General features: G+C 48.0%; 1 protein-coding gene across 5 annotated transcripts in view; it reads right to left on the bottom strand.

Moving 5' to 3' along the window:
• Positions 1-16571, bottom strand: part of BRD9 (bromodomain containing 9) — a 39003-nt gene that overhangs the window by 20324 nt on the left and 2108 nt on the right. For 2 of the 5 annotated variants that reach the window (XR_007514032.1, XM_049859833.1), the window contains exons 3-7: positions 16269-16401; positions 14023-14083; positions 3254-3398; positions 1578-1688; positions 813-988 (exon numbers count right to left, since the gene is read on the bottom strand). Coding sequence is in view for 4 of the 5 variants with exons in the window: in XM_049859833.1 (XP_049715790.1) it covers positions 813-988; positions 1578-1688; positions 3254-3398; positions 14023-14083; positions 16269-16401 (626 nt within the window). In the remaining variant the exon portion in view is untranslated. The remainder of the gene's footprint in view (positions 1-812; positions 989-1577; positions 1689-3253; positions 3399-14022; positions 14084-16268; positions 16402-16571) is intronic. The other 3 variants (XM_049859851.1, XM_049859841.1, XM_049859864.1) reach the window with 3 other exon arrangements.

The raw sequence follows: 16571 nt of genomic DNA on the forward strand, positions 1-16571 counted from the left end.
CACTGGTGTGGACAGGACCAAGCCCCTCTGGTGCCCTGCGTGGGCTGCCCTGCTGCTTCCTCTTTTTGACCCAGACGAGGCCCAATAAGGGAGGAGACAAAACCGAGGCTGTGACTTATTTGCTACCTGCCACTGGTGTGCAGCACCTCTCCCAGGGGTGGAGGCCTGGGCTGGTGGCGCCCCCCCCACCACCACAGGGCACATGGCTGCGTTGCTCCCACATGGGGCCTTCTCAGGGGCAGGTCAGTGGGCATTAGCAGACAGTGGAAACCCAGGAGGTGGCTCTGTGCCCTGGGAGGCGTGCTCAGACTCTACATCTGGGACAGGACTGTGTGCCGGGCGGGAGGGGCTGCTTCAGCCCTCTGTATCCACCGCCAAGAAGGCTGCCATGGTGGGGATGCAGGTGGTGCGATGGCCCATAAGGAGGGCGCTCAGCTCTGTGGTGCTGGGGTCCTCTGCTACCTCGAGCTAGAATAGTGCCCCTTGGGTGGACCGCCTGTGGGTGTGGGACAGGCTAGGGCAGCCTGCCAGAGGAGGGCAGGGGGACGCGGCAGACGAGGGTCGGCCCGCCGCAGGAGGGCAGGGGGACACGGCACCGCCTTAGACACTCGGCTTATGAAGCGGTTTTGGCCAGACCCTGCCTGGCTATGCACCAGGCTTTGAGGCCTGGGCCTGGCTTCCTGACTTCAGGCTCCCAGGCCGCCCATGATCATCGCCAGCTGTGGTGCTCACCCACGCTGAGCTCACGAGGCCACAGCCCACCCAGCCAGCACTGCAGCGTCGGCGCAGGACACGTGCTGGCAGACCTTTACCTAAGAACTTCTTTACTGGGCTTTTTGGATTTCTTGGCTGTTTCTACTTGCACAGGCACGACTTCAGGCACTGGCTCCTCGACGGCCGTGTCCTCACTGCCCAGGAGCGCTGCCTGCTGAGAGAAATCCATGTCCTGCATGAACGACATGCTGCGCTTCAAAGCTAACAGCCGTTCCTAGAAGCAGAAAGGACAGAGCGGCGCGGCCTTTACTCTCCCTCACGGCAAGGCATGTGACGATGGCATGGGATGGAGTGCGCCCTCACCTGCCTAACGCTACCTCCCGCGGCGTGGCGCGACGGGCTGGGACTGGCTTGTGGAGGCCCGGCGGCGAGAGGACAGAGCACGGTCCTCCCCTTACCTTACCTTACAGGCTAGTCAGGCCCAAGGAAATGTCCCACACGCATGCACCCTGGCTCCCTGGACAGATGTGCACCCAGACCTCAGGACGGACCCAGGACAGCAGCCACTTGGGACCACGCCCAGGACAGGCACAGAGTGGGGGCGACACGGGACCCCGCCATGAGCTGGCTGCATCCAGTGAGGTGACCTGCAGGCTGAGACCACCCTAAAAGGCCGCGGCAGCTGGGTGATGAGCAGGCGCAGAGGGGTGTGTCTGGAGGAGGGGGCATGAGGGGGCAGCCTGGGTGTCTACCCTGGAGCAGAGGGACCACCACGAGACCACAGGGACAGGCAGATGGAGGTGACACAAAATCGCAGGAGGGTGTGACTGGCTTTCTCGGCACTGCTGCCGGAGCCCCCTTACTTTGCTCATCATCTTGAAGCCCGCGTGCAGGATCTTCTTGGCCAGCTTGTAGTACACAGTGTCCGGCCTGTTGTAGGTCATGGCATTGTCACACATGAGCTTGAAATCTGCCTGGAGAGAGAGAAAGCAGAGTTCACTAGGCAGCGGTGTCTCAGACCCTGCTGTGGGAGGCCAGGGGTAAAGGCTCAAGTCCAGCGGAGCAATCAAACCTGGCTCTCAGAGCTGAACTCTTTCTGGGAAACTCTTAATTGTTCACTGGTCTTTACTTGCATGAAAAATTTTTCAGTGAAGAGTTGGTCGAGATCTGCGACTTCCTTTCAATCATTTTGTAAGAGGACAAACTAGGGACTCCTCTGCTTCTCCCCTCCCAGGCCGTCTTCACTGCCTTTGGAGCTCAGAAATGAGAGGAATAGGATTGGGTTCTTGTGAGGGAGGGTCTGGGATGGATGGATGGGCAGGGGAGTGAAGTCCCCTAGCTCTGGGGCTTCTCCACAGAATACAGGCTAAAATCTTGTCTACAGTCACCCTAATACTATTAAAGACTTCCACTAAAAGAAGAGCCTTACTGAACAACAAAGCATGCCGAAAAAGCTATCTAAGATGTCAGTATTTTGTTATTATAACCACACTGCTCAGCACACACCTGTCACAGGTAAGCTGACATCATGATGGAGGATGAGTGTACAGGTATGTTAAATTCTGTCCTTGGCTGACCTGGCTGTGGGCCCTGTGAGGTCACCATCTAAGCTCACCATTGGCTGTGGACCAGGGTCCCCAGGACAAGAGGCCACTATCCGCCATGCTAATTAGCATGGACACGGCGGCCATAGGCTCAGAACAGGCATCTGAGGACACGTGACAGTGGGTGCTGCTCGCTTGAGGTTGTCGCTAAAAAAGGGAGGGGAGCGAGGCCACAGGGAGGCACGGGGCCAGAAGGAAGGATGTGTGGGGCTGAGGGCTGGACTGTCTGGCCTTGCCGAGCCACGTGCAGGTCGCCTCAAGCCTGCGGGTTGGGCTTCCTTGGGTCAGCCGCCCTCCAGCGAGTGCCCACACGTCAAAACCCAAAGCCAGTGGAGCCTCAGAGAGGACCTTCAGGCTTCTCTAAACGACGTCGCTATAGATTCTACCATGTATTCATTCTGCTCACCGAGAAGACAACTCCCGCCCAGGCCCAGTTCAAAGCCAAAGAGCAGTTTCCAGTTCTCAGAACCAGTGACAAGGACAGAGCTGTGATCAGAGTACTCAGTGGATGTAAAAACATAAGACTCCAAATATCAATACCCAGTTAGTTACCATAGGACAAAGCCAAGAATCAGGAAATCACATCTCCTAGTACCCATGCTTGTGCCAGGCCAAACTGGATTACTACATCACTGCTCGACCCAACATGTCTTGTTTATACCAGCACAGTAACGTTAAAAAAAAAACAAACAAAACTTTTAACAGCATGCAACAGAGACCAGACTCCTGACAACAACACTGAGAAAGTCACAATCGTTTCCTTCATGCTGTGTTTGGGAAACACTAACGCAGGCACGGATGTGTGTGTGTCTCTGCATATGTATGTGTGCCTGTGTGTGAACCTGTGACAGCCAAAGACGGATGGAGTGCTTCCCGGGACAGAAACATGCACACACAGAGCTTGACGACCAGCTCAGGCATGGAAATCAACTAACCTTAAACTCTGTGACAGACTTGTATTCGTGAGCGACGATTTTGTCCTTCATCGTGCCAAAGTCCATCGGGTGTTTTATTATCATCGAGTATCCAGGAGCAATAGCGTCCGTGACGGGGAAAGCAAAAAACCCGTGCGGATCTTTCCTAAAAATAAAGACACCAGTATTTTAACCAGAAAAACATTACAATCAGGATTTCAAAATGGTGCAAAGTTAAAAATCTGACATGCTTGACCAAATTTAAAGTTTGTTTTTTAAAAATAGAAAATGATGAAATTCATCCTTTTTGTACTGATAGGCATTTTGGATACACTAAAATTTCCAACCGTAATAAAAGATGAAATAGCTGTAAACATCCGTTAATAATTGGAACACAGAATGTATGAATCTAGGAAAATCTGAAGTTGTCCAAAATGAAACAGCATGCATAAACACGGATATCCTAAGCATTAGTGAGCTGAAACAGAGCCCTAGTAGTGCAGTGGTTAAGCGTTCAGCTGTAAACTAGAAGGTTGGCAGTTCAAATCCACCAGCTACTCCCTGGAAACCCTGTGCGGGCAGTTCTATTCTGTCCTATAGGCTCACTATGAGTTGGAACTGACTTGACAGTAATGGTTTAGTGAGCTGAAATGGACTGGTATTGGCCATTTTGAATCGGACAATCATACAGTCTACTATGCCAGGAATGACAAAGTGAAGAGGAATAGCGTCACGTTCATCATCAAAAAGAACATTTCAAGATCAAGCCTAAAGTACAACACTGTCAGTGATAGGATAATATCCATATGCCTACAAGGGTGACCAGTTAATATGACTATTACTCAAATTTACACACCAACCACTAAGGCCAAAGATTAAGAAATTAAAGATTTTTACCAACTTCTGCAGTCTGAAGTTTACTGAGCACACAATCAAGATGCATTGATAATTACTGGTGATGGGAATGTGAAAGTTGGAAACAAAGAAGAAGGATCATAGTTGAAAATACAACCTTGGTGATACTAATAATGCTGAAGATCACATAACAGAATTTTCCAAGACCGACAACTTCTTCATTGAAAACACCTTTTTCAACAATATAAACAGCGACTATACACATGGACCTCAGCAGATGTGATACACAGGAATCAAATCGACTACATCTGTGGAAAGAAACAAAGAGGAAGCTCAATATCATCAGTCAGAACAAGGCCAGGGGTCGACTACAGAACAGACCACCAATTGCTCATATGCAAGTTCAAGGTGAAACTGAAGAAACTTAGAACAAGTCCATGAGAGCCGAAGTACGGCCTTGAGTATATCCCACCTGAGTCCAGAAACCATTTCAAGAATAGATTTGACGCATTGAACATTAATGACTGAAGACCAGATGAGCTGTGGAAGGACGTCATACACGAAGCAAGAGGCCATTAAAAAAACAGGAAAGAAACAAAAGACCAAAATGGATGTCAGGAGAGACTCTAAAACTTGCTCTTGAATGCAGAGTAGCTAAAGCAAAAGGAAGAAAAGATGAAGTCAAATAACTGAGTAGAAGATTTGAAAGGGCGGCTCAAGAAGACAAGGTAACGTATTATAATGAAATGTGCAAAGACCTGGAGTTAGAAAACCAAAAGGCAAGAATATGCTTGGCATTTCTCAAGCTGAAAGAACTGAAAAAAAAATTCAAGCCTCAAGTTGCAATACTGAAAGATCCTATGAGCAAAATATTGAACAATGCAGGAAGTATCAAAAGCAGATGGAAGGAATACACTGTCACTGTACCAAAAAGAATTGATCGACCTTCAATCATTTCAGGAGGTAGAATATGATCAGAACTGATGGTACTGAAGGAAAAAGCCCAAGCTGCACTGAAGGCAATGGTGAAAAACAAGGCTCCAGGAAGCTGACAGAGTATCAACTGAGATGTTTCTGCAAACTGATGCTGCCCTGGAAGCGCTCACTCGTCTATGCCAAGAAATCTGGAAGATAGCTACCTGGCCAACCAACTGGAAGAGATCCATATTTGTACCCATTCCAAAGAAAGATGATTCAATAGAATGCAGAAATTATCAAACAATATCATTAATATCCACAGAAGTAAAATTTTGCTGAACATCATTCAAAAGCGGATACCAACAGTACATCGACAGGAAACTAACAGAAATGCAAGCCGGATTCAGATGACGACGTGTAACAATGGATATCACAGCTGACGTCTGATGGAGCCTGGCTGAAAGCCGTGAATACCATAAAGAGGTTTACGTGTGTTTTACTGACCGTGCAAAGGCATTCAACTGTGTGGATCGTAACAAGTTATGGATAAACCTGCACAGAATGGGAGTTCCAAAACACTTAATTGTGCCCATGAGGAACCTGTACTTAGGCCAAACGGCAGTTGTTCAGATAGAATAAGGCAATACTGCATGGTTTAAAGTCAAGAAAGGTGTGCGCCAGGGTTGTATCCTTTCACCATATCCATTCAATCTGTATGCTGAGCAAATAAACCGAGAAGCTGGACTACATGAAGAAGAACGGGGCATCAAGATTGGAAGAAGACTCATTAACAACCTGTGTTATGCAGATGGCACAACCTTGCTTGCTGAAAGTGAAGAGGACATGAAGCACTTACTGATGAAGATCAAAGACCACAGCCTTCAGTATGGATTACACCTCAACATAAGAAAACAAAAATCCTCACAACTGGACCAATAAGCAACATGATGATAAACAGAAAAAAAAAAACAACTGAAGTTGTCAAGGATTTCATCTAACTTGGATCCACAATCAACACTCATAGAAGCAGCAGTCAAGAAATCAAACAACACATTGCATTGGGCAAATCTACTGCAAAAGATCTGCTTAAAGTGTTAAAGAGCTTGTTTTAAGGACTAAGGTGCACCTGACTCAAGCCATGGTGTTTTCCATTGCTTCGTATCCATGCAAAAGCTGCACAACAAATAAGGAAGACTGAGGAGAGTTAACACATTTGAATTATGGTGATGGGAAGAATATTAAATATACCATGGGCTCTCACATATCTTGTACATTTTATCAGGAGGGACCAGTCCCCGGAGAAAGACATCATGCTTGGTAGAGGGTCAGGGAAAAAGAGGAAGAAGACCCTCAACAAGATAGATTGACACAGTGGCTGCAACAAGGGGCTCAAGCATAACAACGATTGTGCTGATAGCGCAGGACTGGGCAGGGTTTCAATCTGTTGTATACGAGGTCGCTTTGAGTCGGAACTGACTCAACAGCACCTAACGACGACAACAATGACAACATGGACTGCCAGAAGAACAAATCTGTCTTACAAGAAGTGTGCTCAGAATGCTCAGAAGCAAGGATGGCAAGACTTCGTCTCACAGACTTTGGACATGTTATCAGGTGGGACCAGTCCCTGGAGAAGGACGTCACGCTTGGTAAAGCAGAGGGTCAGCGAAAAAGAGGAAGACCCTTAACCAGATGGACCGACAAAATGGCTGCAACAATGGGCTCAGGCACGACAAAGGTTGTGAGGGTGGCGCGGGGCAGGGCAGTGTTTTGCTCTGTTGTGCACAGGGTCGCTAGGATTTGGTACTGACTCAACGGCACCTAACGACAAGAAAAATTCCAAAAAATGATGTCTGGCTCTCGTCAGCCCTGAAATTTATACCCTGACACCTGAAGAGGCCTCTGGCCTCTCCTCACTGAGGATGTCTGATGAACCCCAGGGGCTTGGGGGTCCACGAGCCCCTTTTAGGCCCCTTGCCCAGGAGGCCTGCATCTCACTGTGTGGTGCCTGTCCCCTCGGTGGGGCCAGGGGAGAAGGTCTTAAGGGCCCCAGCAGAGGAACATCTGTGAACCTGTCTCCTTCATTTCCTCCTGTCCTGAGATGTAAGAGGAAGCAGCAGAGATGAGTGACCACGTCAAGTAAACCCCTGATCACTTTTCCTCTTTGTCCCCGACACAGGGTAAGCTGTATCCAGAAGCTCACTGCCCACCGCCAGCAACAGCAAATCCATGGACTTGAACGAGTACCAGTTTTCAATGAAATGGGGGGAGAAGCCAAAGAATCTGAATGGAAAAACCTTAAGCCCCAAATCCTCTAAGAGTAAATTAGAGTCCACACTTGCCAACACCTGTCTTGTGGTAGCAACTCAATTGCATGTGGCCCTTGCCGCAAGACAACACCCCAGCAGGCTGTCATTGCAGAAGGAAATAAACTACAAAACTAAAAGACTTCTGCTTCGAGCATCACAGAGTAGCTGGCATCAAATTAATTTGTGGGCCAAGGTAAGCTAAAGAAGATAGGTGAAATATTAAAAAAGCCGCCTGAAGGCACCAAAGCCCAGGCAGCAATGGCCTGGGGTCCCTTCTCCTGTGAGTGGCACTCAAGGACTAGCCAGGCAGCAATGCCCTGGGGTCCCTTCTCCTGTGAGTGGCACTCAAGGACTAGCCAGGCTGCTTCCTGAGGGCAAGCTGAGTGCCCAGCTGACTGCAGGAGATGTGGAGACCCACTGACAGCTGACCTGAAGGGACGTGGGGGCCCACTGAGAGCTGACCTCAAGGGACACAGGTATTGCTGACAGCTGACAGCTGACTGCAGGAGACTGGCTGGCAGACCCACCAGCCGAGTCCTTCCAAAGGCCAACCTCACAATTCTGAGCTGTGGTCGTTTGAAGCCACTAAATGGGGAGGGATGGAGGGTGTCACACAGCAACGGTCAACTAATTACAGAGACTTTACTCAAATCTTACGTTTGTCAGTAAAGTTGATTTTCTTTAATAAATGCTCGTCCCGCTTCTTAAGTTTGCTTGAATGATTTTATGTGTGGATGCATCTGCTGTTACGCACCGCGATCTCTCTTACCTACTGTGACCGCCTACTGTGACCGCCTACTGTGACTTCTTTGTTAGAGCATCATCTCACAGCCACTAAACAAAGAGCTGAATGTAACTTCACCAAATGCAACCTCGGGGTAACAAACTGCACAGAACATGATCACAAAGCATCAGTTGTTGTTAGGTGCCGTGGACACTCCGACTCCTAGTGACCCTACGCACGGACCTACGCACCACAGAACGAAGCACTGCCTGGTCCCGCACCATCCTCGTGATCGTCGTTATGCGTGAGCCCGTTGTTGCAGCCACTGTGTCAATCCATCTTGTTGAGAGTCTCCTCTTTCTCACTGATACTGTACTTTACCAAGCAGGATGTCCTTCTCCAGAGACTGATCCCTCCTGATAACATGTTCAAAGTATGTCAGAGTCTCGCCATCCTTGCTCCTAAGGAGCTGGCATAGGTTGAATTGTGTCCCCCCAAAAATACGTGTCATCTTGGTTAGGCGATGATTCCCAGTATTGTGTGATTGTCCTACATTTCGTGACTTTCCTACGTGTTATAAATCATAATCTCTACCTGTGGTTAAAGAGGATTAGGGTGGGGTGTAACACTCTTGCCCAAGTCACATACCTGACCCTATATACAGGGAGTTTCTCTGGGGTGTGGCCTGTACCACCTTTTATCTCACAAGAGATAAAAGGAAAGGGAAGCAAGCAGGGGTTGGGGGACCTCATGCCACCAAAAAAGCAGTGTCGGGAGCAGAGTGTATCCTTTGGACCCAGGGTTCCCGCATGAAGAAGCTCCTAGTCCAGGGGAAGATTGATGACGAGGACCTTCCTCTGAAGCTGACAGAGGAAGCTTTCCCCTGGAACTGACGCCCTGAATTTGCTCCTAGACTGTGAGGAAATAAATTTCTCTTTGTTAAAGCCACCCACTTGCGGTATCTCTGTTATAGCAGCACTAGATGACGAAGACAAAGACATTTCTGGCCGCACTTCTTCCAAGACAGGTTTGTTCGTTTTTTTGGCAGTCCACAGTGTATTCAATATTCTTCACCAGCACCATAATTCAAAAGCATCAATTCTTTTTTGGTCTTCCTTATTCATTCCAGCTTTTGCATGTCTATGAGGCAACTGAAAATACCATAGTTTGGGTCAGGCACACCTTAGTCCTCAAAGTGACATCTTTGATTTTTAACACGTTAAAGGGGTCTTTTGCAGCAGATTTGCCCAATGCAATACATCATTTGATTTCTTGGCTGCTGCTTCCATGGATGTTGATTGTGGATCCAAGTAAGATGAAATCCTTGACAACTTCAGTCTTTTCTCCATTTATTATGATGGTGTTTACTAGTCCAGTTGTGAGGATTTTTGTTTTCTTTATGTTGAGGTGTAATCCATACTGAAGGCTGTGGTCTTTGATCTTCATTAGTAAGTGCTTCAAGTCCTCTTCACTTTCAGTAAGTAAGGCTGTGTAATGTGAACAGCACAGGCTGTTAATGAGTCTTCCTCCAATCCTGATGCCCCATTCTACTTCATACAGTCCAGCCTCTCGGATTATTTCTTCAGCATACAGATAGAATTACAAAAAAAAAAAAAAAAAACCTGTTGCAATCGAGTCAATTCCAACTCATAGCGATCCTATAGGACAGAGTAAAACTGCCCCATCCAGTTTATAAGGGGCAGCTGGTGGATTTGAACTGTCAGCCTTTTGGTTAGCAGCTGAGCTCTTAACCACTGTGCGACCAGGGCTCCACAGACTGAATAAGTATGGTGAAAGGACACCTTTCTTGATTTTAAACGATGCAATATCCACTTCTTCTATTCAAATGACTGCCTCTTGGTCTACGTGTTAACACTTAATGAACACAAATAAGTGTTCTGGGATTCCCATTCTTTACAATGTTGTCCATAATTTGTTATGAACCACACAGTCAAATGCCTTTGAATAGTCAATAAAACACAGGAAAACATCCTTCTGGCATTCTCTGCTTTCAGCCAGGATCCACCTGACATCAGCAATATCCCTGGTTCCACGTCCTTTTGTGAATCGGGCTTCAGTTTCTGGCAATTCCCCGTCAATATATGGCAACTGCTTTTGAATGACCATCAGCAAAATTTCACTTGTGTGTGACATTAATGATACTGTTTCATTATTTTCACATTGTATTTTATCACCTTTCTTTGGAATAGACATAAACATTTAACCAACTGTGTGGATCACAAGAAATCACAGATAATGTTAGGGATAACAAGAAATGGGAATTCCAGAACACTTAATTGCGCTCGTGAGGAACCTTTACATGGATCAAGAGGCAGTTGTTCAGACAGAACAAGGGGATACTGATTGGTTTAAAGTCAGGAAAGATGTGCATCAGGGTTGTATCCTTTTCCATACCTATTCAATCTGTGCGCTGAGCAAATAATACGAGAAGGTGGACTATATGAAGGAGAATGGGGCATAAAGATCGGAGGAAGACTCATTAACAACCTGCGTTATGCAGATGACACAACCTTGCTTGCTGAAAGTGAAGAGGACTTGAAGCACTTACTGATGAGGATCAAAGACCATGACCTTCAGTTTGGATTGCACCTCAACATAAAGGAAACAAAAATCCTCACAACTGGACCAATGAGCAACATCATGATAAATGGAGAAAAGATTGAAGTTGTCAAGGATTTCATTTTACTCGGATCCACAATCAACAGCCATGTAAGCAGCAGTCAAGAAATCATAAGACGCGTTGCATTGGGCAAATCTGCTGCAAAGGACCTCTTTAAAGTGTTGAAAAGCAAAGACGTCACTTGAAGCACTAAGGTGCGCTGACCCAAGCCATGATATTTTCAATTGCATCATATGCATGTGAAAGCTGGACAATGAATACGAAAGACTGAAGAAGAATTGATGCCTTTGAGTTGTGGTGTTGGCGAAGAATATTGAATATACCACGGACTGCCAAAAGAAGGAACAAATCTGTCTTGGAAGAAGTACAACCAGAATGCTCCTTACGAGCACGGGTGGCGAGACTGCATCTTACATACTTTGGACATGTTGTCAGGAGGGACCAGTCCCTGGAGAAGGACATCATGCTTGGTAGAGTACGGGTCAGAGGAAAAGAGGAAGACCCTCAACGAGGTGGACTGACACAGTGGCTGCAACAGTGGGCTCAAACGTGGCAACAATTGTGAGGATGGCGCATGATTGGGCAGTGTTTTGTTCTGTTGTGCGTGAGGTTGCTGAGTCGGAACTGACTCAATGGCACCTAAAAACAACAACAACATGGATCTCTTCTAGTCGGTACATCAGGTAGCTGTCTTCCAAATTTCTTGGCATAGACGAGTGAGCCGTTCCAGTGCTGCATCTGTTCGTTGAAACATCTCAATTGGTATTCTGTCAATTCCCACAGCCTTGTTTTTCACCAATGTCTTCAGTGCATTTGGACTTCTTCCTTCAATACCACTGGTTCTCGCTCATACGCTACCTTCTCAGATGGTTGAACATTGACCAATTCTTTTTGGCAAAGTGACTCTGTGCATTCCTTTCAACTGCTTTTGATGCTTCCTGCGTTTTTCAACATTTTGCCCGTAGAATCCTTCAACATTGCAACCCAAGGCTTAGGTTTTTTCTTCAGTTCTTTCAGCTTGAGAAATGCCAAGTGTGTTCTTCCTTTTTGGCTTTCTAACTCCAAGGCCTTGCACATGTCATTATAGTACTTTATCTTTTTGAGCCATCCTTTGAAATCTTCTGTTTAGCTCTTTGACTTTATCGTTTCTTCTTTTCACTTTAGATACTTGACGTTCAAGAGCAAGTCTCAGAGTCTCTTCTGGCATCCATTTTGGTCTTCTCTTTCTTTCCTGTCTTTTTAATGACCTCTTGCTTTCTTCACGTATGATCTCCTTGATGTCATTCCACAAGTTTTCTGGTCTTCTGTCATTAGTGTTCAATGTGTCAAATCTACTCTTGAGAGGATCTCTACATTCAGGTGGGATATACTCAAGGTGCTACTTTGGCTCTCATGGAATTGTTCTAATTTTCTTAAGCTTCTACTTGAATTTACATATGGGCAATTGATGGTCCTTCCCACAGTCAGCCCCGGCCTTGGGCCGACTGATGTTAGTGAGCTTTCAACTGCCTCTTTCCACAGATGTAGTCGATTGATTCCTGTGTACTCCATCTGGTGAGGTCTATGCGTACAGTCACCACTTACGTTACTGAAAAAAGGTATTTGCAATGAAGAGGTCCTTGGTCTTGCAAAACTCTATCATGTGATCTCAGCATCATTTCTATCACCAAGGCCATATTTTCCCACTACTGATCCTTTGTTTCCAACTTTCACATTCCAATCACCAGTAATTATCAATGCATCTTGATTACATGTTTGATAAGTTTCAGACCGCAGAAGTTGGTAAAAATCTTAAATTTCTTCATTTTCGGCCTTAGTGGTTAGTGTATAAATTTGAATAGAAACCCTATTAACTGGCTGTCCTTGTAGGCACATGGATGTTACCCTATTGCTGACAGTGCTGTATCTCAGAATAGATCTCGAGACGTTGTTTCTGACAACGAATGCAATGCCGTTCTGCAAGCTGTCGTTCCTGGCATGGTGGACCATGATTGTCTGACTCAAAGTGGCCACTACCAGTCCATTTCAGCTCACAAATGCTTAAGATATCGATATTTATGTGTTCCGTTTCATTTTTGGCCATTTCCAATTATCCTAGGTTAATACTTCATATATTCTGCATTTCAATTATTAATGGATGTTTGCAGCTGTTTCTTCACATTTTGAGTCATGCCACATCAGCATATGAAGGTCCCAAAAGCTTGGCTCCATCAAGGTCATTAAGGTTTTTCCTACTTTGAGGAGGCAGCTCTTCCCCAGTCCCATTTTGAGCACCTTCCATCCTGAGGGGCTCAACTTCCGGCACTGTATCTGACAATGTTCTGCTGCTATTCATAAGGTTTTCACTGGCTAATTCTTTTCAGAAGTAGATCGCCAGGTCCTCTTCCTAGTCTGTCTTATTTTGGAAGCTCCGCTGAAACCTGTCTACCGTGGGTGACCCTGCTGGTGTTTGAATACTGGTAGCATAGCTTCTAACATTGCAGCAACATGCAAGCCCCCATACTACAACAAACTGACAGACGCAAAAGCATCAGTAGTGTAAAGGAAAGGCTTCTCAGGACTGAGCACTTTCACTGAACATCACACACCCCACACACGCCACGTGACAGAAATAAATATCAGACTAGCACCTTCTGATGCAATAATTCTCAGACACCATATGTAAAGTAGAAATTGTTTTGTGTTAGAGTCAAAATTGCCAGCACAGCTAAACCAGGCTTGAGAAATGTCTTCTCTGAAGGCTGGAGAGAAGACATTCAGGCTTTGTGGGAAATGCACTGTTGATCTCTGCTGCGTGTTTTTTTCATTTGTTTCTTTTCACGATTTTTCAAAAAGGTATGAACTGTCCCTAGTTCATGGGTTGTAAAAAGAGAAGAAGAGGACACGAAACAAAACCCAGATGACAAGTCAGCCCCATTCCCGAACACTGCCCTCACTAACATCCAGCAGTAATGTGTCTACATGTTCCCAACACGGGCCTCACAGACACACAGCGCGGACGGGTCCCCAAGAGCCTTGCAGACATGCAGTGCTGACGGGTCCCCCACGAGAGCCTCGCATACAGTGCTGACGGGTCCCCCACAAGAACCTTGCAGACATGCAGTGCTGATGGGTCCCCTACAAGGGCCTCACAAACACACAGTGCTGATGGGTCCCCCACAAAGGCCTTGCAGACACCCAGTGCTGACAAGTCCCCCAACAAGTGCCTCACAGACATGCAGCGCTGATGGGCCCCCAGAAGAGCCTTGCAGACATAAGTGCTGACAGGTCCCCCACAAGGGCCTTGCAGACATGTGGTGCTGACGGGTCCCCCACGAGGGCCTCGCAGATACATAGTGCTTACCTCTGCAGTTGGCGTAGGAAGTGTTCAAGCAGTTGCTGAATGGGTGTGCTCTCATTTTCAGCTGACAAAGAGAAAATGAAGAAATAAAAATTAGTAAAAAGACTCTCGTATTGCTTCAATAAAACCTTCAGCTTCATGGTATTTACTGGCTTGGTGTTTCATGGGTCAGTCAGGCTCGGCCTGACTCCCAGAAGCTCAGGTGGACAGGAAAAGGTGCTGGCATCCAGAAAGCAATAGCTGGGAGCTGCCACCCATCATGCCTCAGCCTGCACTGCTGCATGTCCTGTTCTGGACACACATGAAAGAGAGAGTGAAGCTTCAGACACAGGATGGCCAAGGGCCACCAATTAATGCCGTACTTGAGCAGGTTCTCCAAGTTCCTAGAGCCCTACCTCAGGCCCTCACATGTATAACAAGGATGAAAACACACATGGCATGGGGCCCTGACAAGGACATGGTGTGACATCTCAGGGTGAACACACACACGGCTCCCACAAGGATGCAATGTGACCACATCTCAGGGTGAACACACACACACAGGACTTCCACAAGGACATGGTGTGACCACATCTCAGGGTGAACACACACACAGGGCTTCCACAAGGACGTACTGTGACCGTATCTCCGAGTGAACACATACACACAGGACTTCCACAAGGACATGGTGTGACCATATCTCAGGGTGAACACACACACAGGGCTTTCACAAGGACGTGGTGTGACATCTCAGGATGAACACGCACACACAAGGCTTCCACAAGGATGTGGTGTGACAACATCTTGGGGCCCCCTGCTGGCCCTCAAGGACAGTCCCACCTGGATACACCCCTTAGTGGGTGGTAGCCTGAGCTTGTGGAGTAAATTCTGGGGGAGGGGATCAAGCACCCCCAGACTAGGCTCTGAGTAAAATGAGCAAGACTCCAAACATAAAAGAGGAGAACAACTAGGGTGACCTGGGTGGATCTCGCAAGTGCTGCAGATAACCAGGGGTCACAGGCACAAGACCTCACATGTGCTAGGTGGGCTAAGCTGCTCATACCAGTGACAGCGCTAACTCTGCAGATGTGTCCATCTAACCACTGTCACGCTGTACCCAACCTCTCCACCTCCACTGTGCCCAGCCACGACCCCACCCACCTAGCTGTTCACATGGCAGTGACTTATGGAGGCAGGAGGACTGCTGCTACAAATGGCAGTGACGCAATGCCTCTCCTCCAGGCCCCCATAGATCAGAGGTGATCGACTCAAAGTCAAGAAAAGAAAAACTTGAAGAGCAAACCTGCTGCTGGCCCAGGGCTACCTGGTTTCATACGCAAAGAAAAAAACCCACCCCCAGTCAGAGGGATGCAGCCCTGTTTCAGAGGCTGACAGGAAAACTCACCCCAGTGAGAGGGATGGAGGCCCTGGACCCTCTCCTGGTGAAGCTAGCTTGGCCACCTCCCACTCCTCTGGGGTCACGAGTCCTAACCCTGCTGCCTCAGCCTCTGGAATCAGGGAGACGCCCCCAACCACAAGATGCCGTGGGTCACTAGGAAGAGCCACCCTGGCGTAATACGAATGTCCCACTTGCAGGCGGCGCTGGACGTGGTGAGCATGAGGGGAAGGAAAGGCTTGTGAGCTGGGAATTCTAGCCAAATGCCACCCTGGCCCATGTACTCTCTCGGGGTCCTGCCAGACCTCACTGGAGAATGAAGAATACCCAGCTCCTTCATCACTGGTTGACCAGTTGACGCCCACTCTAAGCGGCTGTGTAGACCTATCACTTGGGCCTTGAGGTGGACCAGCACCAGGTGGCGACTGCCCAGCAGAAGTGAGACCCTTCCTCCCAGTGGGAACCACCTGCAACATCCTGACACGCCCACTCCTGTGAGTCTGACTGACCTGTGGGGAGGTAAGGGCTGACAGGGCTGGATTTGGGGCAGGAGTAAAGGTCAGATAGGAAGCTTAGGGGTTGTGGCTACACACAATCACTCTCTGTGGCACGTTCTTTGTGGCTTTTTTACAAGTCCTTAAAAACACATAAGCCATTCTCAGCTCAGTACGTTTGCAAGCAGAATTTGCCAGCCTGCTTTTCAGATGTCCAGTGATAGCAGGACCTGACAACAACGTGGTGAGGACCTGGAAGGGGCGTGCTTTCCTCTTTTCCACAAGTCTCCCTAAAAGCTGGGGGGGGTGGGGGTGGCGTGTCAAACCTCACTCTACAGGGACCAGCCCCCATGCCCTAGTGCCTCTGGCCCGACACTTGCCTGGCTGTGTGCGGCAGGCCCTGACTGGTCTGTCTGGGGGCGGCTCCACCTCGACCTTCTTCCCCGGGTCGAAGTCATCAGCCTCACCCTCCGTGTCACAGTGCTCCTTCTCCCGTTTCCGCTTCTTCTCCTCCTGCAGACACAAGCCAGGTGAGGGGGCTGGCACAGGTCAGGTGAGGGGGCAGGCATGGGCCAGGTGAGGAGGAGTAGCATGAGCCAGGGAGGAGGGCAGCAAGGGTCAGGTGAGGAGCACAGCAGAGACCCCAGACAGACAGCACAAGCATGTCAACAGGCTGAGAAGAT

This window comes from Elephas maximus, chromosome 2 (genome assembly GCF_024166365.1).
Source record: "Elephas maximus indicus isolate mEleMax1 chromosome 2, mEleMax1 primary haplotype, whole genome shotgun sequence".
NCBI classification, from domain to species: Eukaryota; Metazoa; Chordata; class Mammalia; order Proboscidea; family Elephantidae; genus Elephas; species Elephas maximus.